Source organism: Mytilus californianus, unplaced genomic scaffold (genome assembly GCF_021869535.1).
Source record: "Mytilus californianus isolate M0D057914Y unplaced genomic scaffold, xbMytCali1.0.p SCAF_4, whole genome shotgun sequence".
Classification (NCBI taxonomy): domain Eukaryota; kingdom Metazoa; phylum Mollusca; class Bivalvia; order Mytilida; family Mytilidae; genus Mytilus; species Mytilus californianus.
Window position 1 is genome coordinate 28,249,956 of NW_026262690.1, and position 27,566 is coordinate 28,277,521.

The following is a 27,566-nucleotide window of genomic DNA, read 5'->3' on the forward strand; positions in this document are numbered from 1 at the left end:
CACCGATTATTTTCTCTTCCATGATAAGTTTTACTATTGTGTCACATCATTAAAACCCCTAATTTTACTTATAAAAAATATTTTCAATAACAGTAATCTTATTCCATGCTCAAAGTGCCATAAACAAAGTTTACCGACAACCAACTAAAACATCGACTTATAATAATGAAGAACCTTTAACATTTAAATGAATTTGTGGCGATACGTAACTGTTACAGTAGCTAATCCTTACTGATTTAGGATTTACTTTCTTGTTTTTCAAAAACGAATTGCCGTTTTCTAAAAGCGCAAACACATTGTTTTGTTGCTAGGTATAATAATTTTCAAAAGGACATGAACTTACTGGCATATCAATGCTGAAAGGGAATCAGTATGATGGATTCAAGTCTCTGTATACAAAAGAAAAATTAGTTACTATTCGAAATATTTTATTCCTTTGTGCAGTTTACTTTGGAAAATATAGCCAAACCTAGAGAACTATATCACAATAAAAATACCATGTTATAATCCTTTTCAGAAATGACAAATAAAAATCTCTATAATTTTATAATAAAATCAAACTTTACAATTTTCGTAATACGGGTCTACCTTTGAAGACTATTTGATGACAACTAGATGTTGTTTTTTTTTTGTTTTTTTTTTATTTATGACGTTGGGTTAATGTCTTATTGACTTGCATCCCACATTCCCTTTTTTCATATCAGTACGTGCATTTTCGGTTTATAAATTTTCAAACATATATTTTAGGTATAGATGAGGCCAAAATTCAATAAAAGCAGAAATCATCCAAACGCATTCAATGTACTTCTGCGCTCAAAATGCTGTGCAACGGTTCATGATATATTTTGTGCTCACTTAAAAACAGATTTTAAAAAGGGATTCTGGGTAAAATACAGACTTTTTGGAATAAACGCCCAGCATATTGATGATTGTAGAAAGCATAATACATGTCACTACTGACTAACCATACGGCGAACAAATATTCAGTGGAATAAACGCCTAGCAGATTGATGATTGTAGAAAGTATAATACATGTCACTTCTGACTATCCATATGACGAACAAATATTCAGTGGAATAAACGCCTAGCATATTGAAGATTGTAGAAAGCATAATACATGTCATATCTGACTATCCATATGACGAACAAATATTCAGTGGAATAAATGCCTAGCAGATTGATGATTGTAGAAAGTATAATACATGTCACTTCTGACTATCCATATGACGAACAAATATTCAGTGGAATAAACGCCTAGCAGATTGATGATTGTAGAAAGTATAATACATGTCATTTCTGACTATCCATACGGCGAACAAATATTCAGGGTATTGCACAGCAATTAATCGTAGACGACCATGGCACTGCAAAACATATTATCCATAACCATTGCACCTGTAAAACTTTCGAAAAGATAACTTTAACTTACCAATAATTAAGAAATCTAAAACGATAAGGCAAATACGTAATATGGTATTGACTAAAGACGATCTGTTATCTAGTAAAAATCTAGTGGATAAGCAATTATGGATTTTTATATAATGTCCATTTTTGTATTATTTTTACAGAATGGTGTTTGGTACATCTATTGCATACAAAGGACAAAGATATAAAAAGTTAAAGGCAGAATGTCTTAGAGCAAGTAAACTTTTTACAGACCCGGAATTCCCTCCACAATCTAGGTCATTGTATTTCAGCAGACATGCTCCAGCAGACATAGTATGGAAAAGACCACAAGTGAGTATGACTTAAGTGAATTTTGAATTATTTTACATTTGTCATTTCGGGGCCTTTTATGACAGACTATGCGGTATGGGCTTTGCTCATTGTTGAAGACCGTACGGTGACCTATAGTTGTTCATTTCTGTGTCATTTGGTCTCTTGTGGAGAGTTGACTCATTGGAAATCATACCACATCTTCTTATTTTTATATTTTAGACTTCAATTAATTAGGGCCCGCCAAATGGCGAACGCCCTACAGTGATCAGTCCGTCCGTCCGTCCGTCCGTAACAAATTGTGTCCGCTCTATATCTAGAGAACCGTAAAGATTTCAAAGTTTATACTTGACATGTATATTAACCAACACCAGAGGGTGTGTCTTAATGTATGTACAACTTCCTAGGTCAAAGGTCAAGGTCAAAATCACTTGTATATAAACATAGGGGAATTGTTGTTTTAACAATTAAAGTCTGTTTCTTTAATTAAGGCATATTAATTACCTGTAATTCACCTGTAAAATCGTGTGAAGAATACATATTTTTGATTCAATATTGAGATTTAAAAAGGGAAAATATTAAAACAAAAACTATGAATATAATTAGAAAAAGAAATAAATTTTATAAGAATATTAATATTGAGATTTAAAAAGGACAAAATATTATAATAAAAACTATAAGTATAATTAAAAAATGAGATTGTAAAATCAAAAAAAAATCAAATATTTATAAATTAATAAAGGAAAATAATTGTATTCAGATTTCTATCTATTCATCTTTATCTTAATTTATGAAAACACATTTTTTAGATTCAAGTAAAATAAATATTTAAAATTTGAGAAAAAGGATATCTATAACTTTTTGATGCTAAAGAAAATAAATGGGGACTGTGTCCATGAGACACATGCAGATGATGCCTTTTTCTCAAGCTACAGGTTGTGAAAAAATGACACATTGTGTATGGATTATACAGGAAAAGGCATCATTATGTGAGTAGAAGATAAACTAAATGATAGAATTGTAAAATAAAATACGAGAAGATAGCTTTTAGAAAATACATTCAGAATATGAAAAGAAAACATAGCAAAATTTCATATAGATTCCTTTAGAAAATGTACTATTTTCAGAGTTTCCACCCATAATACGCCAATTTAAAAACTTTGAAAATCAAGCAAAAATAATCTACGTTTGTAAAAATAGTAGTATTTACACAATGTATAAGTTAAAATCTTATAAATTTGTTCATTAAAATGAAAAATCGCATTAGTTAATTGCATTCCTGCACTAAATTTTGCTGACTTGATTAAAAATATGGACATATCATGATACCTATTGTGCTCTGCTATTTTACTATCCAAGATGGCGAAAGAATCCATAATTTACCGACCGTGCGAGGGCTTTATAGCCAGTCAAGGTCGTTAAAAACCCCCACAAGTAAGAACACATACTACCTTAAATGCATTATGAATGATAAATTTCAGTGCTAATGATATTTATGTAATATTGCCAATGTTAATTGTTTCAGTGCTATTAAAAATATATATCAAAATCAATTTATTATTAATTTTCATTAGTTATCTCCTTCAAAGAATCAATTAAATGAACGTTTCACAACCAAATATAGCAAGAAAAAATACATTTTTAAGATGCATCAATTGCATACAAACTTATCCAATAGACTTTTACAGAGATATATGTATCTATATTCTTATATCTATAAATTAAATAGCAACACAACTGGAACAGACTATATATATATACAATTTTCCAATCAGTAAACCTTTTGTATTTTTTGTTTATATAACCATTTGATAATTGGGGTAATTAAAAGTGGGCAAACCAGGATGTAACCCAACGGGTCAACGTAGAAGAACGACAGAAAGGCATAACACCAGGGATTCATGTTTTCGTATTGGTAACGTATTGTTGTTCGTCCGTTAATTAATTGAAATCAATGTGATGTGCCAAAATACAAGGAAACAAGGGTGGGGTAAGAGTATCAAAAAATTCACATAATGTACTATGGTTACATCCTTGTTTGCCCACTTTTAGTTACCCCAATTATCAAACCGACCCGTTGGTATCTACTTACTTGTGTTTGATGTTATAATCACAGTTATTATTGAAACAAAGTAGGAGCAAACCAACTGGATGCCTAACCACGAGCCTTTAATTCAGGGATAATGGTTGGTTGCAGACTGTTATAACTGTTTTTCGATAATTTTTTGTCATAAATTAGGCCGTTAGTTTTCTCGATTGACCTGTTTCACCTTTTGTCATGTCAAGCCCTTTATATCTGACTATAGTATATGGGTTTTGCTCATTGTTGAAGGTTGTACGGTAACCCATGATAGATGTTTCATTGGCGATTAAACTACATGTCCTTATTTTCATGTTATTAAAAATTTCCGAAATTCACATCAATAAAAAAATTGAAAGACAAGGTTTCGAGAGATGACAATTTACGGTAAAATTACTGATAAATATGTGATATATTCGTTTATTCCACACATTTATTCTTTTGTATACCAAACATCTATTTTTCTGTACCTTGAAAAAAAATCATATGTCGTGTATCAGGTGCCATTCAAATTGGCATTTATTGTTAAATGCAAAATTTCAAAACAAATTTATGAGATCGCTAATTTACATATTATAACATAGATACAGTTAAGATAACAGAATAAGGATTCCTTGTACGTTGAACTGAAAATGAAACAATTATAACATAATCTGATCTCAAATAAGATAGCAGTATCGCTACAGGTCTAGACATTCGCTGGCAAAGCGACAAAGAGCAGAATACATTCATTATTTGACGGATAGTTGTAGCAGTTAGACAGATAGTAATGATCCAATGACAATTTAACGATTCTTACTATGTCGTCAGATGGTAGTGTAGTATATAAGGAACATGTACAATACTTATTAGAATTCAGATGGGTGTAAGATCCTATTATTATTAATTGGAATTCTTATGTCCACTCTTGATTGTACTAAATAAATTATTATAAACACATATATTTGTGATCTATAGTAAAAATTATCTTAATTTACTTTATGATGAAGTTGACTTATAAAAATACTTGGCCTTGCACGGAAAAATTATAATGTAGGTGAATTTAAAGTTCACAAGGTTGATAGAAAAAAATATATATTCAAATTTACAACCATGCAATATTCTTTAAATTTAAGTTATTAAGGATACGAATTTAAATCCAATCTATCATATTTTCTCAAAGGATGCTATTTAAAAAAAAAATAAGTCAATCTTGTCGAAATACAAATGCCGAATAACAAAAAAAGTATAACAACAATACCAAACTCAAAGGTTTTTTCAAAAAGGGGGAAGTCCGTAAAAACTGACAAAATCAAACGTCACCAGTCAACGGAACGAGTGAAAAACAATTGTCCGTTATATTGACAAAATTAGATGAGCAGCTCAAACAAACATAATAAGTTCATAAGACAATTTGAACCCAGCAGCTAAAATTGTCTAAACATACATCACACCTGAATTAAAGAATTCAATCAAACATACAAATAAATCTGATATAGACGCCAACAAAATTATACTGTAGTTGATAATAAATTTGACAAAGACGCAAACAAAAATGTTTTTTAGTTGATCAAAAAAGACACCGATACAAAAGTTTTTTGGAGTTTATAGTGCATACATTATATAGTATACACTTTCTCGGTAAAGTACAAATTTCAAAAAAAATATATAAAAATAAGGGTAAATAAAATGGAAACAACGCTGTAAAACAAACATCTTGCTTCCAAATCGCACCTCAGGACCCACCTGCACCAGGAACGACCAAAGTAAATAAAAACCCGATAGCGGGGTACATAAATTATGAGTCACATCAAAGTGCATAAGACAAAAAAAAAAACATAATATCATGAGGACAAATAATGGGAAAACTGCAAAGTAAATACAAAGATACACAACTTCAGCACATAGAATCTATAACTTAAGACCATGTGTAGTAGACGCTGAATATATAATCTATTAGGTCTTGGTACTTTTTGAGAAAAAGGACGAGACGTTCTTTGACAAAACCCTGGCTCATTTTAAAAGTTTTTGCTCAGACACCGAGGACGTTTTACAAAGTCTGTGTAGCATCGGCAAACTTTTGAATATAGTATGAGTTGAGAATTGTATACTCCATACGCGGTGAAGTTAGTATATTGCTGTTTAGGTGAAAAAATTTATAATTTCAAATTTGAAATCTTCTCGTTTGTCAGCTTCTGGTACTGAGATGACTGCTGTTATAAAATTAGAAGTAAATGTCTAGAAATGAGACAGAGGAGCTATATCTGTGGTTTCTTTAATCTCTAGTTTTGGAGGATATATTAATGGGACCCACGAATTGTTAATGGAAAGAACATCATCGATATACCTCTATGTGGCATTACATGATCTAGCTTCTTTGATCTTCTTGTTTTTTACAAGTGTCTGAATGAACTTCGACTCATGTGAAAATAAGAAAAGGTCGACCAGGAGAGGTGCACAGTTGCTCTCATATGAATGCGGACAACCTGCAGGAAAGTTATACCCCCAAATTCAACAAATATGTTGTCAATGAGAAACTCTAGGATACTGATCACTTGTTCTTTGATGTAGAATGTTTTATTTTCGGGCTTACTTTTAACAAAATATGTAGAATTATATCCCAAAATAATGAATTTGTAGCGTATAGTTCTATTACTTATGAAGGAAATATTATTTTCAGTGTCGTTTTCTACAAGTAGGGAAACAAAGTGTTGTCTGTTTCTCTTGAATCATTTCAATAGACCGTGATTCGCGATGTCAAATATGAGACAAACAATACGTTGTTGTGAACAAAATCACAATTACTTTAGAAACATCTTTTTGCGTTAGGATTTCAGCAAAGAATGATATATAGGTTTAATATGCAGTACAAATTGTTCCCTGATTTTAATAAAAATGGTGGTAAGACATTACTACAGTTAAAATGATAAATTTGTGAACATCTGTTTTTGCTAGCTTTTCAATGAAAATCTGTATGTAGGTATAATTTCCCTTACAAAATGATTCTCTGTGTCAAAAATTATTGGCTGACTACACTTTTCAGAAATGCCCTCCAAAATATATAATTATGTTTGGATTATAACAAACTTTATATTTTACAAGAACACATCTTAAATTAATTCCCGGTGGGCATGAATTGCTTTGCATGCATTAGTCTTTATTCCTCATCAAACATGTCTAGGTTGGGACCTTGCTGGCCTGTCAGTTTTCTTGTTAGTTCCCTACCGACGAAGTCGAAGGGGACTTTAGGTTTGCACTCCGTCCGTCTGTCTGTCTGTCTGTCCGTCTGTTTGTCCTTCTGTCAGTCCGGCAAATCAGCTTTCCACACTTTTTTCTTCATGCTTGAAGATATTGATTTGATATTTGGTATATTGTTTTATCATGACAAGTTACAGATCAAGTTCGAATTTTGTTCCGGTCTGATAATTTAGTCCAGAGTTATGGACCATAACTCGGGACCATATCTAATGTTAAGAGTACTATGTTAAACCATATTTCTGTACAAAGGGAGATAACTCATTTTTAAAAAGACATTCATTGTTAAATTATTTGAAGAATTTTTTAGCAGGTTTGTTTGTTATTTAGTATAAACTAATTTTATGAATGCTATATATATATATAAAGAAAAATTTATGAAGAGAAATCCTTTAATTAGATAATAATCTATTTTTATTAATGTATATATTTCAATACATTACACTGTGTAGATAAATGTTGTTGACATTTTATAGATAAGTTACAAATCTATATTAGTTTGTGACAAATGAAAGAAAAAATATTTGGAACTATTAATTATAATTGATTATAATTTGAAAATAGATATACACTGTATTACATCATATCTAATTTTAGAGAACTATTAAACATATCTAATGTTTTTTTCACTCATATAATCAGTTTTCCACACTGTTTTTAGTCATGCTTGAAGATATTGACATGATATTTACTTTTTGTTTACACCATGACAAGTTATAGAACAAGTTAGCATTTTGTTCCAGTAAAACGAATGGGGACTATGTATTGCCATGCAATACTCCCAGAATGCTTGTTTCCATTGTTTTGGTCTTGTGCTTTTCTCAGACAATAGATACAATCAGTGAAGCAGTGTTTACGCTAGATTCAATAAATTTTTATTTGATGATTTTTGGATTTTTCTCATGAATATATATATATTTCTCATATCTCATTATAGTTGTATATGTAATGATCTTTATAATTATGCTATGTTTTTTTTTTAATTTTTATACTGTACTTTGCAAATTCAAATGGTTTTCAAGAACCACTTGTTTTCTAATATATTATATTGTCTTGAAAAAATAAACTGTAGAAACATAATTTATAATCTTCACTTACAAATCATAATTATGAGCTTTGTGAATTCTATTTATATCCAAATACTTGTTCATTACGTCATCATTTTGGGAGAATTTGATTTAAGAGTAGCTTGGTTTTAATGCATATTTTTTACATGCAGGATATAGTACAAAATCCGGAATTCTTCACTGAAGGAGCCAGTGCAGATGACTTTACGCAAGGAAGTATTGGAAATTGTTGGTTTGTTGCAGCTTGCGCTTGCATTGCCGAAGACCACAAACTCCTAAAGAAGGTAAAATGTATAGTAAAAGAGATTATATATATAGACAGGATAAAAATGAACATGCTGCTTAAAATACGCAGTATCGTGTACATAAAGTGCAAAACTGGAAATTTTTAGTAATAATGTTAATGTATGATATTTATGTGACGTTAAATCAAACGGGTAGCGGCTTTGATGCACATCTAACAGAGTTATAGATTTGTTAAAAAAGTACATCTGGATGTAAACATGCTACATGTGTATTCGCAATTAAGATAAGACTCCGCGATTTCTAAATGCATACACATTTTTTTTTATCATCCAAAACAAAGTTAATTTTCGTTTTCTTCGCTTTCATTAAAAAAAAAATCAAGAAATTTAAAAATTTTGCGCTGCACGTTTCCATGTACATGTTGTTTATCAAAGTGTTAGTAATGTGTATATGTTATGTACACAATATCAATATTTTTCTGTGAGTAGTACATGTGGTTAATTTTTCGTACGCATAGGGAATTTTCTTTGGCCTTATTTTTGAGTGAGTTTCAAAAAGGGTGTTTTGGAGTACATGTTATACGATATACGCCATTTCGCAGGATTACAATCTATCTCTGTTCAACGAAAATGCAGCTTTATCGGAATAACGATACACCATTTGTTATGCTATTTATATGTTTTCGTAGTGAGCTACATAAAATTTCATTTTAATATGTTAAAACTTTATACAACCACCCTAAATGGAGCTACATTGCAATCACCTTGTCCGTCCGTTCGTCTAACAAATATTTTCACGACACTTTTCTCAAAAATGACTGAACGTATTCGGTCAGCTGGTGAATAGTAATGAATTGTAGCGTGTGAGCACTTAAAGATATGACAAACACTTAATTCCTGTTTGTCAATATTTTGAATAGTTCAATATTGTAAATGAACTTACATTTTTGTCACAGTTTTCTTAAGTACTGCTGAACAGAACAACTACATATTTGTTCATTTTCTTAACAATGATAACTTGTAACATGTGAGCGCTTTTCAAATCTGTAGAACACCTACTTCTTATTTGTCGATATTTTAAATTTTTCAGAATTCTTGTTTATATAGAGTGTTGAGGATTTTTTCCGCCATCTATTTTACTCTATTTTTGACTGGCAGTTTACTGCAAACTTGGGAATGGGTTCTCGAACGATAAAGTACGTAAATTGGAAAAAAAAAATATGTCCTTTGTTAGTATTACGTAACAATAAAAGTAATTAGTTTCAAGGTGTTCTCTTTCTTACTTGAAGTTAAAAGGACAACAGACGGACAACATAATATTATCACGATCATTTAAAAAGAAACGAGTCTGCAACACTGGTGAAGTGATGTTCTAATTAAATGTTTTATACATTGTATAACTTTTCACCAAGATGACAATAATTTAGATTTTGTCTAATGAAACGAGGGATAACTATTTGTTCATCAATGAAATATTTGACTGTTATAAATTACTATGAAACTAAGGTTCCTACTCCCTCAGGCAAAGTTGACCTTAGATGAATTTTGCTATTCTGTTTAAGTGTCTCTGGTAATAAAGTACCATACGTTTCTACGTATTTATACATCCCTGAATTTCAGATATTGAGCGTACCTGATGAAAGTTAACCCAGGAAACCGCTTCGGACGCAAGACATTTATAAGTGTTATTTTCATTAATTTAGGTTGTTCCTGATATACACCAGCAAGGATGGACAAAGGAACATCAATATTGTGGGATATTTCATTTTAAGTTCTGGCAGTGTGGTCAGTGGATAGATGTAGTAGTGGATGACTATTTACCTACCAGATATGGTCAGCTAATTTATCTTCATTCTAAAACAAGAAATGAATTCTGGTCAGCATTATTGGAAAAAGCTTATGCAAAGTAAGTCTATTGTATGATAGGGTTAGAATAAACTCTCGTGAAAATTTTAATAGTATGATATTATTACAAATGGGAACAGCACATCACGGTAAATAGCATAATATTGTAGTCAATGCAATTGTAAATTGATGAATAAAGAAGTGGCAGCTAAGCAAATGAAACATTTGTTAGAGGTGCCCAATTGTGATAAAGTTAGATTTTATCCATGTTTTTAAAGGGACATTAGCTACGAGATATAAAAAAAAAATAAAATATGATTTTTTTTGTTCAATCATTAATGAAAGTGAAATAGTGAAATAATGATTCGCTTTTAGCAGCCAGTTTAGTTCAATTTTGTCAAAATAAGGTAAGAAACATCGCTGATGAATTATTCATTTGCAAGTGAATAATTCGACCTCATTGAATCCGTATTCATGTGACCTTCAATTTAACCCCTTAGCTAGAGATTGGTTAGGCATGTATTATGCGTGTTCAGCCTTTAAAAGGAAAAGAATGTCAACATTGAAAGTGAAACAAAGGTGAACCAGTTCGTTGACTGATTCGATCCACAATAAATCATTCTTATACAGATAAAAACGATGATTAACTTATTTTTTTAACCTATAACATGAAATCAAGCAGACCTTGAAAAATCCAATTCCACGTGGTCGCAATCTATTCATATTCATGTTTATGTTTATATCGGGTTATGTAACCGTCGGCAGGCTTCGGAGGTCATCTCGATGGTTAATTAGATGGCGTATAGACTAAAATACACACGAAATGCTGATATATATTATCGAGTCTATGCAAATGTTTATTGTTTATTTCAGACTTATTGTAATTTGGATATACGTTTTAGTATGTTATAAATCAAATATGAGAATTGGAGTCAAATCGGTGAACATGTCTTTGACAGCAAATGCCCCTTTAAAGTGTGATATTGTGCAAATATATAAAAAGCAGTTAAACATGATTTACTATCGTTGATATGAAATAAAGGAGATAGAATGAATAAGTAACCTTGCCTATAATGGTATTGTTGATCTAAATCGATACTTTTCAAATGGTACATTTTAAATGGAAACTGAAAATGAGTTTCTCTGTGCGCACGGTCATTCATCAAGATATTTTCCCAACCTGCATAAAATAATTTAGTTTGTTTTTACTTTTCCGCATAATGACAAAGTATATTTGCATAGTAAAAGCAACTTTACTCCATTTATGAACTATGTTGTCTCATTGTCAGTCATACCACATCTCTTTATTTTTATATAATATGGTGCCACATTATTAACCATTAAACACAACATTCTTACAGGTGGAGTTTTTATTAAAAATTTCCTATGACAGGCAGTATGTATATCGGTAGAGTGTGAAGTGAGTGTTTAGAATACATCCAAACTATTTTTGAAAAAAATGAGGTGCTATTGTTTGAAAAATTGAGAATTTAAAACTGTGCGACTATAGAAAAAGAGATTTATTCCTTCAATGTAAGTAAAAACATTAAATCATCGTTGTAAGTTTGTGAGTATTTAAATTAACAGCAATATATTTCTAATATTTCTGTAGACTTTTTGGAGACTACGAATCTCTAACAGCAGGCAAAGCGAAAGATGGAATGGTAGACATGACAGGAGGTGTTGGTGAATCTATAGAACTAGAGGATTATAGAACCGAAGAACTGAAAAAGAAACTATTCAAAATATTACGCTCCTCATATGAAGACAGATCATTGATGAGTGCTTCAATAAGGGTATGTTTTATGTGGACAACTCTACGGTTGGGTTCACCTCTTAATTCTATTGAAATCTGCCAGGAAATGTGAGGAGAACTATCTAGAACAGTCTTCAGAATAGTTCTCTTCGCACCTTAAGAACACTTTCTAACAGATTCTGGTCTACCCAAGAACAGTTTTGTACAGTTCTAAATACTAATCAAAGATACAATGCTTATAAATGGTACACCAGACGCGCGTTTCGTTTCTAACTAGAACACTAGAACTATTTAAAAGTTCTTTCCTAGAAGTGATTCTGATAGGTCTATATCTAAAACAGTTTTTGACATCTCTATTTGTTTCATAGCTTATTTATTTTTTCGTTTTCGTTTTCTTTTTATCTCTTTTTTATTTTCTTTTTCTTTATTAATTTATCCTTTTATTTCAAACTGAATATATTGGGATATCGTTGTTATTTTTCATGATAATTTATTATAAAGTGCTATCATTTTTATAATCCTTTTTTTCTTCTTTTTTTAGCTTTAAGAACTGTTGTTATAAGCGTATGCCAAACTGTACACAATAATACAAATTCCCATATATACCATTACTAAGATTTTATAATGTCATAATGTTCTATCAGGTAAACTCAGGAATAAAACACTTCCTGAAAAAATGAAAATGTCACCGAGTAATGGAAATATTTTACCAGTGCTTCTTAAACTATGTAAATGTAAATTATTTTTATAATAATTACGGAAATATTAAAAGACGATTTATTTCCTCTACTGCTTCAGCATTATTATATACAAATAAAGTTATTTTGATTAGAATTTAGTATACTCATGGAGAAATAGCAGAACTAACCTGTATCTAAAACTGTAATTAATTTAACTGTTTAATCCCTTTCTTTAAAATATACCTTAAAGGGAGCAGCCAGCAAGCTGTCCCTGACTTCCTCATTAGTAAAACTGCTGAGCAGATAGATAGACAATAACTGTTTAGTGTCTTTAAATATCAGCTGTATTTGTACGAGGCTAAGAAACAGGTGTAATGCGAGCTTCAGCGAGCTATTACTCCTGTTTCGAACCGAGTACAAATACAGCTGATATTTAAAGACACTAAACAGTAATTGTCTTTATCCTGCAATTAATTTTGTACTTTTTTTTCCATCCCAATCGTTGAATTTGTTTTTGAAAGAAATCGACATGACTCAAACGCGGACCGCAATGAGGACCCCAAATTGAACTGTGTCGTGAACAGAAGTTTGACATAACCGTTCACTCGCAACAGAAGCAGGATACCAGGAGACTGTATACGCCTCGTGTTATCTGTACACCTGTATTAGTATAGTAGAAAGGTCGATTGCAGGAAAAAACTGATTCTCACAATTCTACCATAGAACGACATACGCGCGTTTTGTCTAAATAAGACTTATCAGTGGCGCTCGAATCAAGATTTAAAAAAAAACATGAAATAGCTGTCAGTAACATTAAGTTCTACATAGACAAACATAAAATGATTCCTGACTTGTGGTCTGTAAATCCATTATACATGAGCCTCAATTTTATTCAACCCTCCTCAATCATTTAAAGCAGATGTAACATTGTAAATAGTGATTGTAGAGTTTTGCTGTTTAAAAGATATAGTGGTATGATTTTTTTTGAAATTATAGTGAGACATGCAAAAACATTTAAATTGGATTTCTTAAAGATTTTGGAAAATAAAAAATGGAAACATTTTTTTTTAAATATATTTTATGTATATGAAGAACCACACTGATTCCATAAACAAATATACCGAAGATGATATCATCAAAATGTCCAACATATAAGTTGAGTTGGGTAGATTGATATTTCAACAGACAGTCGGAATTCCAAGTGATACTAATTGTGCACCCCTATTTGCCAACTCAAACGAAGCAGAATCCGTTTAAAACCTTCTGTCAATCAATAACCCACATTTTAGTGCTTGGACCTCAAATATCACAGTGAAGTTTAGATTAAGGATTAAGGATAATATATATCTTTATTCTCAATAAACCATATACATAGGTATAGAGAAGACATTTATGTACAATATTTGCAATAAGACAGAACAAACAAAACAATTGCTAAGACAATATATGAAGTACATTTTAGCCGGGAGCACATATACCTGTGTTGATAATCTTTATAAATTTACAAAGTTTAATCAGTTCTGATTTGTGTTTTGAATACATAATCTGCTTGTATTTAACAGTATTTGCATTTTTAAAATAATAATGTGACATACAATATTTCCTGTTTTCTTCAAAGTATTTGCATTCTAATATGTAATGAAATTCATCACCAATGTCATTTTTACTACATAGAAGACACAGTCTATTGTTTCTAACTTTATTATTCCATCTACCCTGTTCAATAGGGAGCTTGTGATTTGTGGTCCTAAATCTACAAAAATCAATAGACAGTTTGTTCCCAAGAATTTCAAAATAATCTTCTTTTCCAAAAAAATCTTTAAAAAGTTTATAATTAAGTGCTTTTGGTGAGTTTTCAAGCAAAGAATGCCAGACTTGTACAAACTGATCTTTAAGTCCGAGCTTGATGAATGAAACTAACCATTTACAATTCATAAAAGATTGCGTTTCCCACACATTGGGGATACCACATTTATTTAAAATAGTCTTTACTCTGTTTAACCATGAAAAATGCACATTGTCATTAATAGACATATGATAACACAATTTATATAAAGTTTATGATAGTTTTGTCTCTTTACCAGAATTTAATTTCACCCAAAATGAGATCAATCTAGTTTTTATGTCCAAGTCTATAGGATATCTTCCAAGCTCCCCATAAATCATGTAAGAGGGTGTTGATGTTTTCAGACCTAATAATAATTTACAAAATTTTAGTTGTACCCTTTCAATTATCTCATTATTTCCAATAACCCATACTTCACAACCGTACAGTAATATAATACCGACAATAAGGTCGGCTATCTATCTTGATTTTGCTACGATATTGACACAGATGGACGACTAGAATCTCTGACAAACATGATGATTTCAATTTTACAATTGTCAACTTCCCATTTCTCAGCAGTAACAGACACATCCATCTTTTGTTTTTAATCTATGGTGCACTAGGTAACGTATCGATATCTGAATTGATACGTTACGCTTATGTATGCTCATGCTTTACGAACTTCATTAGCAGAGCTATGCTACTTTCACAAAACTGCTCGGACAGTGCTACGAGGAAGAACAACTGAAATCAATACTACAAAAGTTTTACAATCACCATCACAAATTGGTTGACCGATACGATATATTTGTGTATCAACTCACTAGCGACATGTTTTCGCAGTCTGAAATCTTTAGATAGAAGAACAATCGTCTAATCTGTAATTTTACAGATTGTGTCCTATTCCCGATTGTGACATATTTTCACTCAGTATGGATTCACAATGCGGGTGATGCATGTAAAGCATGAGACGCTTACCTTGTCGACGGACCAGGTCTCGCTCCCTTTGGAGTTCATGTGATTCCCTCAATTTATTTGCTACCTCGATTTATGAGATTTGAACATTGGTAAATGACTGTTGACCATATATACCTGTTTAAATATTGCATTAGAAGAATAAATGTACCTGTTAATTCCCATTTAGGCATGCGGTAATGAAATGGAAGCTGAAATGTCTTGTGGATTAGTGAAAGGACATGCATACAGTGTAAACGCCGTGAAGAAAATACGACTGGGAAAGAGTCTTATATCTGTGTTTAACAGGGAAAAGATAAGAATGATCCGATGTCGTAACCCATGGGGAGGCACAGAATGGAAAGGTGCATGGAGCGATGGGTATGACTACTATTTGTTTTACTTTACAGTGTGTATGAAATTTTTTTTATTGTTGATTGGATTAACATTTTTTTTCATATTAATTCCATTTTCGCTATGATTTTTTCGTAATTTTATCCTTTCATGTGCAATGAAATGGTGTAATGTATTTTTATTTCGTTTTAAAATAATTCCAACCATACAAGCCTTTAAGACATACGAAGGTTAAAAACTTACACGCGAATGTGTTTTTAACTTTTTTTAATGAATATCCTCAAATACAATATCTACTAAGTTTACACACGAAATTTACTTAATAGTGAATTTAAACATTTAACATTTTTTCCGCCCAAACTACTTACTTTAAATAAAACAAAGTGAATATTCCTTGCGACAAGAAACTAAAAAAGAAATTCATTTTGCCCTGAATTTAAAGTTAAGGTTTGGAATAAAAATGCACATTCAGATAAATATCGGCAATAAATCATGCTTCCAATAATTCAATATAGTTTTATAGTTTTCTTATAAATAAGCAAAGAGCTCACTTTAATTTTCTGATGGAATTTATTTTTACTACCAAGAAAGGTTACACTGAATTCAATTCAACCACACTGGACATTAACAAACTTTATAAATTTGACAACAGATCATATCAAATAGCTTTTATTCAAATAATTGATTCGAATCAAGTTTTTAAAATTCTAAGCGTAACATTACAGAACTCCGAGCTCCGTATATTTCCCCTAAATGATTTTCGAACCCAATAGAAAACTCATTCATCAGATGAGTTGTCCACTAATGAAATAATAGAGGTTAATATTCTTAAACATAGAGTTTTCTATGTATATAAAATAAAGAGATATATGGAATGATTGCCAATGAGACAACTATCCACCAGAGTCCAAATGACGCAACTATAGGTCACAGTACGTCCTTCAACAATACCGTATAGCATGCTATAGGTTTGTCTCTTTTAAATACGCTGTATCTAAATAAAAAAAACCCAAGAAATTTACCATGTTTGTGCGATCCTATAAACCTTACGCTAGAGTCTTTCAACTAAAATTTAATTTTCTTTCCATACATAATTTTGTATGCTGTTTTCGAGGAAAAAATGGTTGAAGATGTTCTGCTACACTATTTTGGCATTTAAAAAAAAAAATTATTGTGTTGACTGATAGAAGATCTGAATTTATACACATACATTGCTATTTATAGTTCACCAGAATGGAAAAAGGTTAGCGAGAGTGAAAAGAAAGCTTTAGGACTTACTTTTGATGACAATGGAGAATTCTGGTAAGTCTTTTAATTCTATTTTTTAAACAAATATATTTAGCGACTGTGATAAGTTGTAAATATATGTATTTATTGGAACTTTCATAATTATTAAGAAACTAAGGTTCCAACTCACTCAGGCAAAATTGATCTGGTCATATAGATTTTTACATGTGTCAGTTCACAATTATCCTTGGCTTTTAAACAGTTGGTTTTGAGCGTTCCTGGTGAAGGTAAATCCAGGAATACATAAATTTATAAAGTGTTATTTTCCTTTTTTGTCGTGATCAGATTTGTTTAAGTCATGATAATAGGGTATGTTTATGAAGGAGTGCCTTGTTGTCCGTGAAAATGTATTATACAACATTTGCATATGTATGTTTTTCTGTGTGTAAATGGTTCAGGGCATATCCACCAGTCGCAAATGACATAACAACTATCACAGTCGTGTGCAGAATGATATTGTTACAATGTACAATGCTAGAACTGATAAGAATTTTCAAAAATGATGTTTGAATATGCAGAGGTCAACTTCATTGTTCAGTTTGTTAACATGTTTGATCTCCAGTGTTTTGTACAGATAACATATTTTTTTCCTTCTTAAAACAAATGTTTAAATCTACATTGACCATTCTGCTTTTATCAACATGTTCTATAGATTCAGTTTATCAAAATTCTTTTTCTATGTTTAGTCAAGAAATTATTCTTTAATGTAACGCTCTATGCTAATATTAACATAGCCTCATAGGTAGGTATTATATTTGTGAATATCTTATACCGAGCGTTTAAGCCGAGCATACACAAAGTGTAAAATATTGACAAATATAATGCCTACACATATTTAAGTTTCCAAAGATTCAGTTTTCAATTCCCTTAGGCAAAGTTGACCTTAGATGGATTTGGCTATTTTTAGGTCCTTTTTGGTCATATAGCTCTTCAACTGTTTCAGTTCTTGTACATCATTGGCTTTCAAATATTCGGCTTTGTTCGTTCCTGATGAAGTTGAGTCACAAAAAGCGCTTCGAACGCATGAAATATATAACGTGTTGTTTTCATTTATTTAAAAGAATAGTTTCGATTATGATAGGAAATTCAAACTTGTTTCGTTCGAAGCGGACCTAAAATTTAGCCATTTTGGTTTGATTAAGTAAAAAAAGTTTTGGAAAAACATCTAGTCAATTATTTTTTAAATGTACAAATACAAATAGACTAACTTTTGAAATGACCCCAGGTCAAGGAGGCCAGTCCATTCATAAAATCGAAATTGAAATCTCATGTATAATGAAAGAGGTGAATAGGACTACAAATCACGGAGTCTATACACCCTTATAACTGTCCTTTGTAGAATATGTGTAGCAAATGCAAGCTTGTCACGGAAATGTAAGATTTTTTTCAGTACAGTATCTACCACTCTTTGTGAAATAGCTATACATTTTATTGTAGGATGTCATTTGAAGATTTCTGTCGATATTTCACAAGTATGGACATTTGCCACTTAATGAATACCTCTATATTTTCTTTAAAAAAGACTTGGAGGGAGGGAAAGGCAATGAGCGAATGGCGAAAACTAGACAGGTGTGGCGGCTGTTCCAACAATGGCACATTCCTCAACAATCCACAGGTAAATCGTCAAATAAAAATGGAGAGAAAAGCATTTGTCTTATTTGGATGCCAAAATAAGAAAAAAAAATACATTGATTATAAGGACTGTTTATATTCATTTCATTTTATGGTCATGAGAATTTATGGGAAGCAAATAAAGCAATTTCTGTTCACCTGCAAATAGAAATATCAAATTCATTTTAAATATAAAACGATAAGTACTTGGCGTATAAAAGGCATCTGATAAAAAGCATGCTTAGATAATTCATAGATAAGAATCAGATTGTAGCCAGATTTAATACCAACAACATTTATTTTAGACAAAATTTCAAAGTTGGCGTTTATGTCAAAATTACTAACACACTCTTATTGCTTTTAGTTAGTTCTAGTTGTATTTTGAACCGCACAATACACAGTCTTGGTTGTCTTTTGTCAGTTCTGCCTTGCATGAACATCACTGCATTTTTGATTTGTAAGCGTTATTTTCAGCAGTGTGTGTTTGACAATAACCACCATTCGTCAAATCTTTGGGTGAGTTACAGCTTGCTATGAGTGCCTGTGATGATTCAAGCGGATGTGATTATCTCTATATTTTCGGTTTGTGTTTCCTTGAACAGATGGGTTAGTAACTTTCTGACGTTTCAGTGCTCTTTTTCTGATTAGTTTATTAAGCCTAGCGCTAGCTGACTAGAATATTTAACAATAATGTCTTGGAGAAAATACCTCAGTGCTGATATTGTAGTCAGACCTTGTAAATTAGTTCAAAATTAAATGCATGTATTTAACTGATTGTTTTTTCTTCTTCTACACATAACGTCCTTTAAAACCGATTGATTGTGAATCCTGTTACTAATCAATATCATTTGCACGATCTTTATAACACATTTAACTCTGTATACTTTTGTTGTAGTATATATTTGATGTGAAGCAACCTAAGGACGAAATAATGGTTTCTTTAGAGCAATGGGATAAACGAATAGACATGGATAAAGGGAAGGCCAATGATACCATTGGATTCACTATAATGAAGGTATGGTTTGCTTACTTTATCTTGTTTCTCCTGAATGTTTCGATATTTATATATTATTGCTTCATCATTTCTTTCATATCTTTAAGCCTTTTGTCTTTACAAAGTCATGAACATGGCGGTCTTTTTTCCATTTGTTCCGTTGATTGATGAAGTCTAACGTTTGATTTTGTCAGTTTATGGACTTCCTCCTTTTTGAATTTATCTTGGAATTCGTTATTTTTGTTATACTTGTCTGTCTAAAACAGTTTCAGCTTATGAACATTATCATTATCGAGCTATATCATATAAATTTTATATATTCTGAAAATGAATACTGCATTAAGTTGATCGACTACAAAACATTTGTTCTCACTATAAAAAGTGAAATATGTTTTATTTATTTTCATGTATTAAGAATGGGGAGCATAATTTTCTATGCTTTGCAGAAGGATAGTCTATATCATGATATTTACAAAAAATTAAAAGAAGTGCATGCCACTGAGCGTGTTTTCAAGTAAGATGTTGTACTAATTTCACATAATTTATTTGAACTTCACATGCAAAGTTTTTTTTCTGGTTTTCAGGAAGACAACTGAATGGTTGAACAATTGATACCAGAAAATCGTTATAATTATTAAACTGTTTCTGCTTTATTATGTGTATTGTGTCTGGATTTTAAAACCAAACGTTTTGTTTTTTGTTTCGGTTGTTCATTCTATAAAGAATGAGAACTGAGTTATGATATTTATAGATTATCGTTGGTCATCTCAACGAGATTGATTTTCTCGCTTGAGCCGGTACGGCGAAAGTGAGAAAAGCAATCGAGTTGAGATGACCAATGATAATCTGTTTATCGCTATTTTACCTATGACGACGTTGTTAATTTCATTGACAACGGCACGTGCGCCTTTAGTTTCTAGCGATAATTTTTCATATCACTCTACTGTGCTGAGAAAGGAAATTATCAGTTAGTAAGATCAAAGGAAAATTTCGTAAAATAGCGATAATGTTTCTTATTACTAATAGAAGATACATAATGGTATAAATATGCATATAAAATCCTCGAACGCTTTTCACAAAGCAACACATTTTTCTTTTTAGTTTAAAAATAGTTTGTAGGTGATTAAATCGGTGAAAAAGAAAGTAGTCAAACTTATTCTGCGACTCTTTTCACAAAAAATCTCAAGAATGAAAATACTCGTAAGTCATACATTCAGTACAACTTACGATCAATTTTAATCGTAAGATTTTTTGTGAAAACAGTTGCTGGCCTTTTAGAATTAATAAAATTGAGAATGGAAATGGGGAATGTGTCAAAGAGACAACAACCTGACCAAAGAGCAGAAAACAGCCAAAGGCCACCAATGGGTCTTCAACACAGAGAGAAAATCCCGCACCCGGATGCGGGCTTCAGCTGACCCCTAAACAAAAATGTGTACTAGTTCAGTGAAAATGATCGTCACACTAAACTCCGAAACATATAAATGAACTAAAATTAAAAAAAGACATACAGGACTAACAAAGGCCAGAGGCTCCTGACTTGTGACAGGCGCAAAAATGCGGCGGGTTTAAACATGTTTTGTGAGATCTCAACCCTCCCCCATACCTCTAGCCAATGTAGAATAAACAAACACACAGCAATACGCATAGTAAAACTCAGTTTAAAAGATGTTCAAGTCCGATGTCAGAATAGGTAACAGAAGAAATTAAGCAAAATAACAATGATACATGAATTAACAAAGGACTACTAGCAGTTACTGACATACCAGCTCCAGACCTCAATTAAACTGATTGAAAGATAATGCCTTCATGATATGAAAATCAAGCACAATCCCTCCCGTTAGGGGTTTAGTATCACACCATCATAAAATATATGAGAAGAACATAATCCGTATCATGCCAACAACTGGTTTTAGAATACCGATGCAAAGACCCTATGAGTGAATCAATATTAATTCCAAAATATGCCATCTTTAATGACCTGACAACAGTATCGTAACTATATCCCTTCTAAATAAGTCTGTTTAAAGGTTTGGAAGAATGCCAAACGACTACGTTAGTGGCATCGTTTCACTTCTACGCTCTGCACATACCCTTTAAAATTATATGCGTTTGCATGAAAAATATTACAAATTCTACTTTTTACGTAACTTAATAACAATTGTGGATTATTCTCGGAATAAACGGTTTGTTTATGCAACATCTATGTAAATCCACTAAATTTGAAATAGCGCATTCCTTCTGATATATTAGTTTTGAAACATTATACGCTTGAGCCACAACTAAGACAATAACTGTTTTGAAAATAAGCCCGATTTAATTTTCACAATTTCTCTATCATCCGCTGTTTCCCAGTTCAACTTATATTGTTAAACATGGTACATTTATATCACGTTTGGACACTTTTTATTAGGCATTTTAAATATTTAATTATTTCAGACTGACATGAATAGAAAATTCCGGATGCACGACAGACTCACCAAGGAACATTCTGGTCCATTCTCAAATGGTAGAAGTGTATTTGCTAGGGTACCTTTGACACAAGGAAGATACTGTGTTATTCCTTCAACTTTTGATCCTGGAAAATTAGGAAAATTTGTTCTTAGAATGTATAGTACACTAGACATGGATTTGCGGTATGTAGTTTCCAAAACAGGCTTTGTTTCCAGTGTTTATTACTGATAGGTGATCAATCTTGAATTTTGTGTTTACCTTTAATGATTATTTCAATATTTTTAGTAAAATGAATCATTAACTTCAAATCCAAAAGCTAGACAGTTTTGGACCAGTTTTGCTCACCTTTGAGGGCTTAATTAAAGCTATCTGTGCATAAAATCGTATCAAGTTTACTAAACTATTGTCGTGATTTAGAAATCTACAATTTCATTAGCCTTTCATTTATAAATAATGAAAAGCTCATATTGGTTCTTTGTCAAGTGTTAAATTGTACACTGAAGATAATATATAAGCATTTTCTAATACGTGTACTTGATTACAAATCTTTTCTTTTACAGAGAACTGCTTTACGATAAACCAAAGCCTCCCGAATGCTGTGGCATACAAGGCTTGGCTAAACCTCATATTGGAGCTATGCAAATATCGATTATACGAGGAACAAGCTTGCCACCCCAGGATAAAGATGGAGGTATTTTGTAATATTTGCATAACAATTAATAAATATGAAATACTGATATTAGTTTGCCTGAACTAGGTGTATTTAAAGGGGCGCTAGCTACGAGATATATAAGAAATATAAAATACGATTTATTTTGTTCAATCATTAATGAAAGTGAAATAGTGAAATAATATATCGCTTTTAGCAGCCAGTATGGTTCAATTTTGTCAGAAACATTGAGGATGAATTATTCACTTGCAAGTGATTAATTCGACCTTATTGAATCCGTATTCATGTGAACTTCAATTTAACCCCTTGGCTAGAGATGGATACCGCATGCATTGTGCGTGTTCAATTATTTAAAGGAAAAGAATATCAACATTGAAAGTGAAACAAAGGTAAATCATTTGATTGACTGATTCGATCCACAAAAAATCATTCTTATACAGGAAAAAAACGATGATTAACATATATTTTTAATCTATAATATGAAATTAAACAGACCTAGAAAAGTCCAAATGCACGATTCTGCTATCTATTTGTATGTTTATTTATGTTATATCGCTTATATGGCAATCGGAGGTCTTCGGGGTCAACTCGACAGTTAATTAGATGGCGTTAAGACTAAAATACACACGAAACGAAGCTACATATTATCAAGCCCACGCCCGGAATATTGTTTATTTTAGACTTTTTATAATTTGGATAAATGTTTTACATTGTTAAAAATCAAATATGAGAATTTGAGTCAAATCGGTGAACATAAATTTGACAGCTAGTGCCCCTTTAAGTCAAAACTGCTGGTAACTGATTTTCTCTCACTCTTATCCAATTTATACTTTTTTATAATCAACGTGTGGTTCATTTGATCTCAGTTCTTCATTTTCTCGCTTTCCTCTGAATTTCCTATTGTGGCATCATGAAAAAAGACGACCATGTCTGATGACGTTAAATATAAAGAACATCTTCTTTTGCAGACCAGTAAACAATTTTGTTGTCATATCGTCTCAAAATCATTAAAGAAACAGATTCAATTACTGGATCTCGTGCAATACCATATTCTCCACTCTCGACAGTTAAATGTTCAATATTAAAAAAATCTCGGCAAGCCTTGAGTTTTAAATTTGAAATTAAAAATTGTCTCAAGCTTGGAGAAAAATCGTATCTCACTTAATTTAGTCGTAAAATCTATATACACATAAATGTGCAATAAAGTCTTATTATGAATTAAATGCTGCTTTGTGTAAAAGTTTAATTGTAAACAACATTAAGTCTTTGCAGTTAGAAATAGTAAAAAATGGGCACTATATCAGTTTTGAAGTATTGAATACTTTTGTTGGAGCACACGATATTATTTTCACATACATTGATATTGAAATCTGTACGTTCACATCATAGCGGGATTTTTGTCAATGTATATTTGTCCCTCGTAATAAATGTTCCTTTGGAAACTTCCCTATATACAATGCTAGAATATCTTTTCCTGTTGAAACAAATTTACTATAAAAATGAGGAGATGAGGTATGATTGCCAATGAGACAACTTTGCACCATAGTTCAAATGAAGTAGATGTAAGCAATTATAGGCAACTGTATGGCCTTCAACAATGAAAAAAACCCCATACCGTATAGTCGGCTATAACAGGCCGCGATATAAAAAAATATGAAACAATTCAATTGAGAAAACTAACGGCCAAATTTATAACAAAACAATTAACGAAAAACAAGTATGACAGACATGAACCAACGACAACCACTGAACTACAGGCTCATGACTCGGGACAGGCACATACAGATTGTGGCGGGGTTAAACATGTTTGTGAGCGTTCAACCCTTCCCCTATCATGGGACTGTGGTGAAACAGCACAACATAAGAACAAACTATAAAATCAGTTGAAAAAGGTTTAACTCATCAGATCGATACAAAGCAGAACAATCAAACAAAAACACAGACCGGACGACGTGCCAGGGTATTTATCCATCCCTCATCCCTAACAACAAAATGGACACTAAGTGCAGATATGAGAGTACTCACAGTTACTGACAGCTAGTTCAAAGCCAATTACAACTTACAACTAATAAAACGATCATGTATCTAAGACTAAAATATCAATCAGTACACATCCAACATCCAGTGGATTTAGTGTAAAGACGTCATTAACAGTAAGAGAAAAACATGACCTTGTGCAATGCCAGAATCAAGGTATCGACAGATAGTAGTACCATTAAAGTGCATACGTGTATAACAAAACTGTTTTAGTATGATTTTAATCTACTGATAACAAAATCAATATTTATAACAATAAATTTATTTAATGGATTGATAAGTTTACCCGGATAGTATATAAATTTCCGGGCAACACCATTTATTCCGTGAGGAACAAATACTATACTATTTATTCCAGTGGAAATAGTATTCATGAATATCTCTTCCATTTGGAACTTATATTATAAAAAAACTGCTATTTCATGACTCAAATACTTTTATTGTCATCGATCAGCATATAAGTGTCATATTTTTGTGTTAATCTAATTCAGAAATTCCTTAAATGTTATTATTTATCTTATTTTCTTTATTCCTATCAATTAGCTGTTGATGGTTATTGCATAGTTTACTGTGAGAAGAAACAATTAACAACAAAAGTTGTTAGAGATACTGTGAATCCTGAATGGAATGAAAGAGTCACATTTTACTTGAAGAAACCAGACGAAGACATTGTTATAGAGGTGTGGTTTTATATGACAATGTTTTATGTTAAAATAAATTAAGTGCAAAATTTCTTAAACAAATCATCGATAATGTTGAAGTGACACCAATATTTTTTACCATATCTTATTCCTCACATTGTGTCGGTTTTAGTATGTCTCCCTTTAAAATGAAAGTGGACACATTGTTTTATCCTGATTCATTGTTATCGTTTTTGTAATATTACTCTGTTTGTGTCTTGTTACCTATCATCATATTTTTACATTGTTTTCTTGTTGATCGTATGCAGGAACGATATAAGACAGTATTTTATGTACAATTAAAATCAAACTTCGACCATGATCTTTGACCTCAAGGTTATCCAAAATTGTTTTCTTGGCATATAATAATAGGACAATCGTTTTGTAAATCCAAAACATAATATTAATGTTCAGAAGCTTATATAGCCGAAAAGGAAGTTTAGCTAAATACAGACAAGGGACCAGAGCTATGCATGAGGGTATTAATTCCTGAATTGCAAATATTTTACGACATTTCATCCCTAAATATTTCATACAAACAATATTCGTTCCTCCAGGCCAGCTACAAAGTATGAAGCTATTGGGCTTGTAATACCCTTGGAGATTAAAAGTCAACCAGATATCAACCCCTCGGTAATATAACATTTAACGGTACCTTCTGCACCACATGACCATTATGACAAATATTGTCTCTTCAATTTTTCTCGATACTAAACTATTTGAAAGTTCATAACGAAATGCAAACGTTAAAGAATTTAATCTGTCGAGGTTCGTACGGGCATCAATAAATACAGCTCTTATGACCAGTACTAGTTGTTCTTTTCGTCCTCATTCAGCCAGATCTGGTAAAATTGGACCGGAGTAGATCTTGTGTTTTGGTTTTTTTTTTATGTTACTGTATAAAATTCTCGTTATTTTTAGCCCAACAAAAAATCAATGCATGATATATTAATACAAAATAGACACTTGTTAATACTACTATCATTTTCTGTTAGGTGTGGAACAGCAACATGATAAAAGACGAATTTGTTGGACAGTATACAATACCTATGGGAGATCGAAGATCGTATAAAGGTGGAAATGTTATTAGCCGTTTTGAGCTATATGGCAAAGGAAAAGAATCCACGGAACAAAAACAAGGATTCATATGGCTTAAACTTTTCTATACTGAAAAGATGGACGAAGTGTGAAGCACACAATATATGATTTCTTGCTCATGCTACATGGCAAAGTATTATATCAGGCTTCATGTCGTAACATGTATATGTATTCACTGAGCGTTTTGTTGTCAGTCAGGATGTTTGAAAGGCTAGAATGTGGAATTGTTTATTTATTATTATATTATCAAGGGTTAGAAATGGAGGAAAATGCAAATGAACACATTGAAAGATTTTTCCCATTTATTTATTTTGTTGTCTTTAATTTTGTAAAAGTCCTTTTCCTTTCTGTGATTGAGCTCTTTCTTATGTCTTTACATTTTAAAAGATGATTTGTATCCAAAGCAAAAGCTTGTAGATTTTGCACCTTAAATTAGCCTATTTTGTATATATATATATCTATATCAGTTTTATTCATAACTCTATGATAATTTTAATCTTTGTCTTGGTATTGATTTTTACGTACGAAAGTATCAATTGAATACATTTCATGAAAATATTTCTAGTTTTAAATTATGAAAGTATCATTTCAAAGAATACTTTGGAATTGAAAGAACAAGTTGAAATGGTAATATATGAGATAGTTTTACAATTATGATAACGCAAGAGCAAATAAATCACATGTTTGATAGCATTGCAAAACTGAAAACTTTGGACAATAAAGTTATGCTCAATGTGTTGTTGTTTATCATTTCTTGTCAGTAAAAGATCTCCCAGGATGAGGATAGAGTAGCTTCTTTTTTAATTGACATGTTACACATAAGGGTACCAAAACATATTCAAAATAAACATTAATCGATATCAATATTTAAAGAAAAGTCTTCTTAGAAAGCTTTATAAAAGATGCGTTCCTATATTGTGTTGCTTGTTATAAGAAAGCCATAAAATGTAGGGTGCTCATGTCAATTAAATATTCC

General features: G+C 31.5%; 1 protein-coding gene across 2 annotated transcripts in view; it reads left to right on the forward strand.

The window, feature by feature from the left end:
• Positions 1 to 27,325, forward strand: part of LOC127737858 (calpain-5-like) — a 32,546-nt gene extending 5,221 nt beyond the window's left edge. For both annotated transcript variants that reach the window (XM_052248807.1, XM_052248809.1), the window contains exons 2-13: positions 1,569 to 1,737; positions 8,250 to 8,381; positions 10,046 to 10,248; positions 11,800 to 11,983; positions 15,596 to 15,786; positions 16,984 to 17,061; positions 18,484 to 18,661; positions 19,553 to 19,672; positions 22,091 to 22,287; positions 22,666 to 22,796; positions 25,356 to 25,492; positions 26,488 to 27,325. In XM_052248807.1, the coding sequence (XP_052104767.1) occupies positions 1,570 to 1,737; positions 8,250 to 8,381; positions 10,046 to 10,248; positions 11,800 to 11,983; positions 15,596 to 15,786; positions 16,984 to 17,061; positions 18,484 to 18,661; positions 19,553 to 19,672; positions 22,091 to 22,287; positions 22,666 to 22,796; positions 25,356 to 25,492; positions 26,488 to 26,682 (1,914 nt within the window). In that variant the 5' untranslated portion in view covers position 1,569 and the 3' untranslated portion in view covers positions 26,683 to 27,325. The remainder of the gene's footprint in view (positions 1 to 1,568; positions 1,738 to 8,249; positions 8,382 to 10,045; positions 10,249 to 11,799; positions 11,984 to 15,595; positions 15,787 to 16,983; positions 17,062 to 18,483; positions 18,662 to 19,552; positions 19,673 to 22,090; positions 22,288 to 22,665; positions 22,797 to 25,355; positions 25,493 to 26,487) is intronic.
• Positions 27,326 to 27,566: the final 241 nt, after the last annotated feature.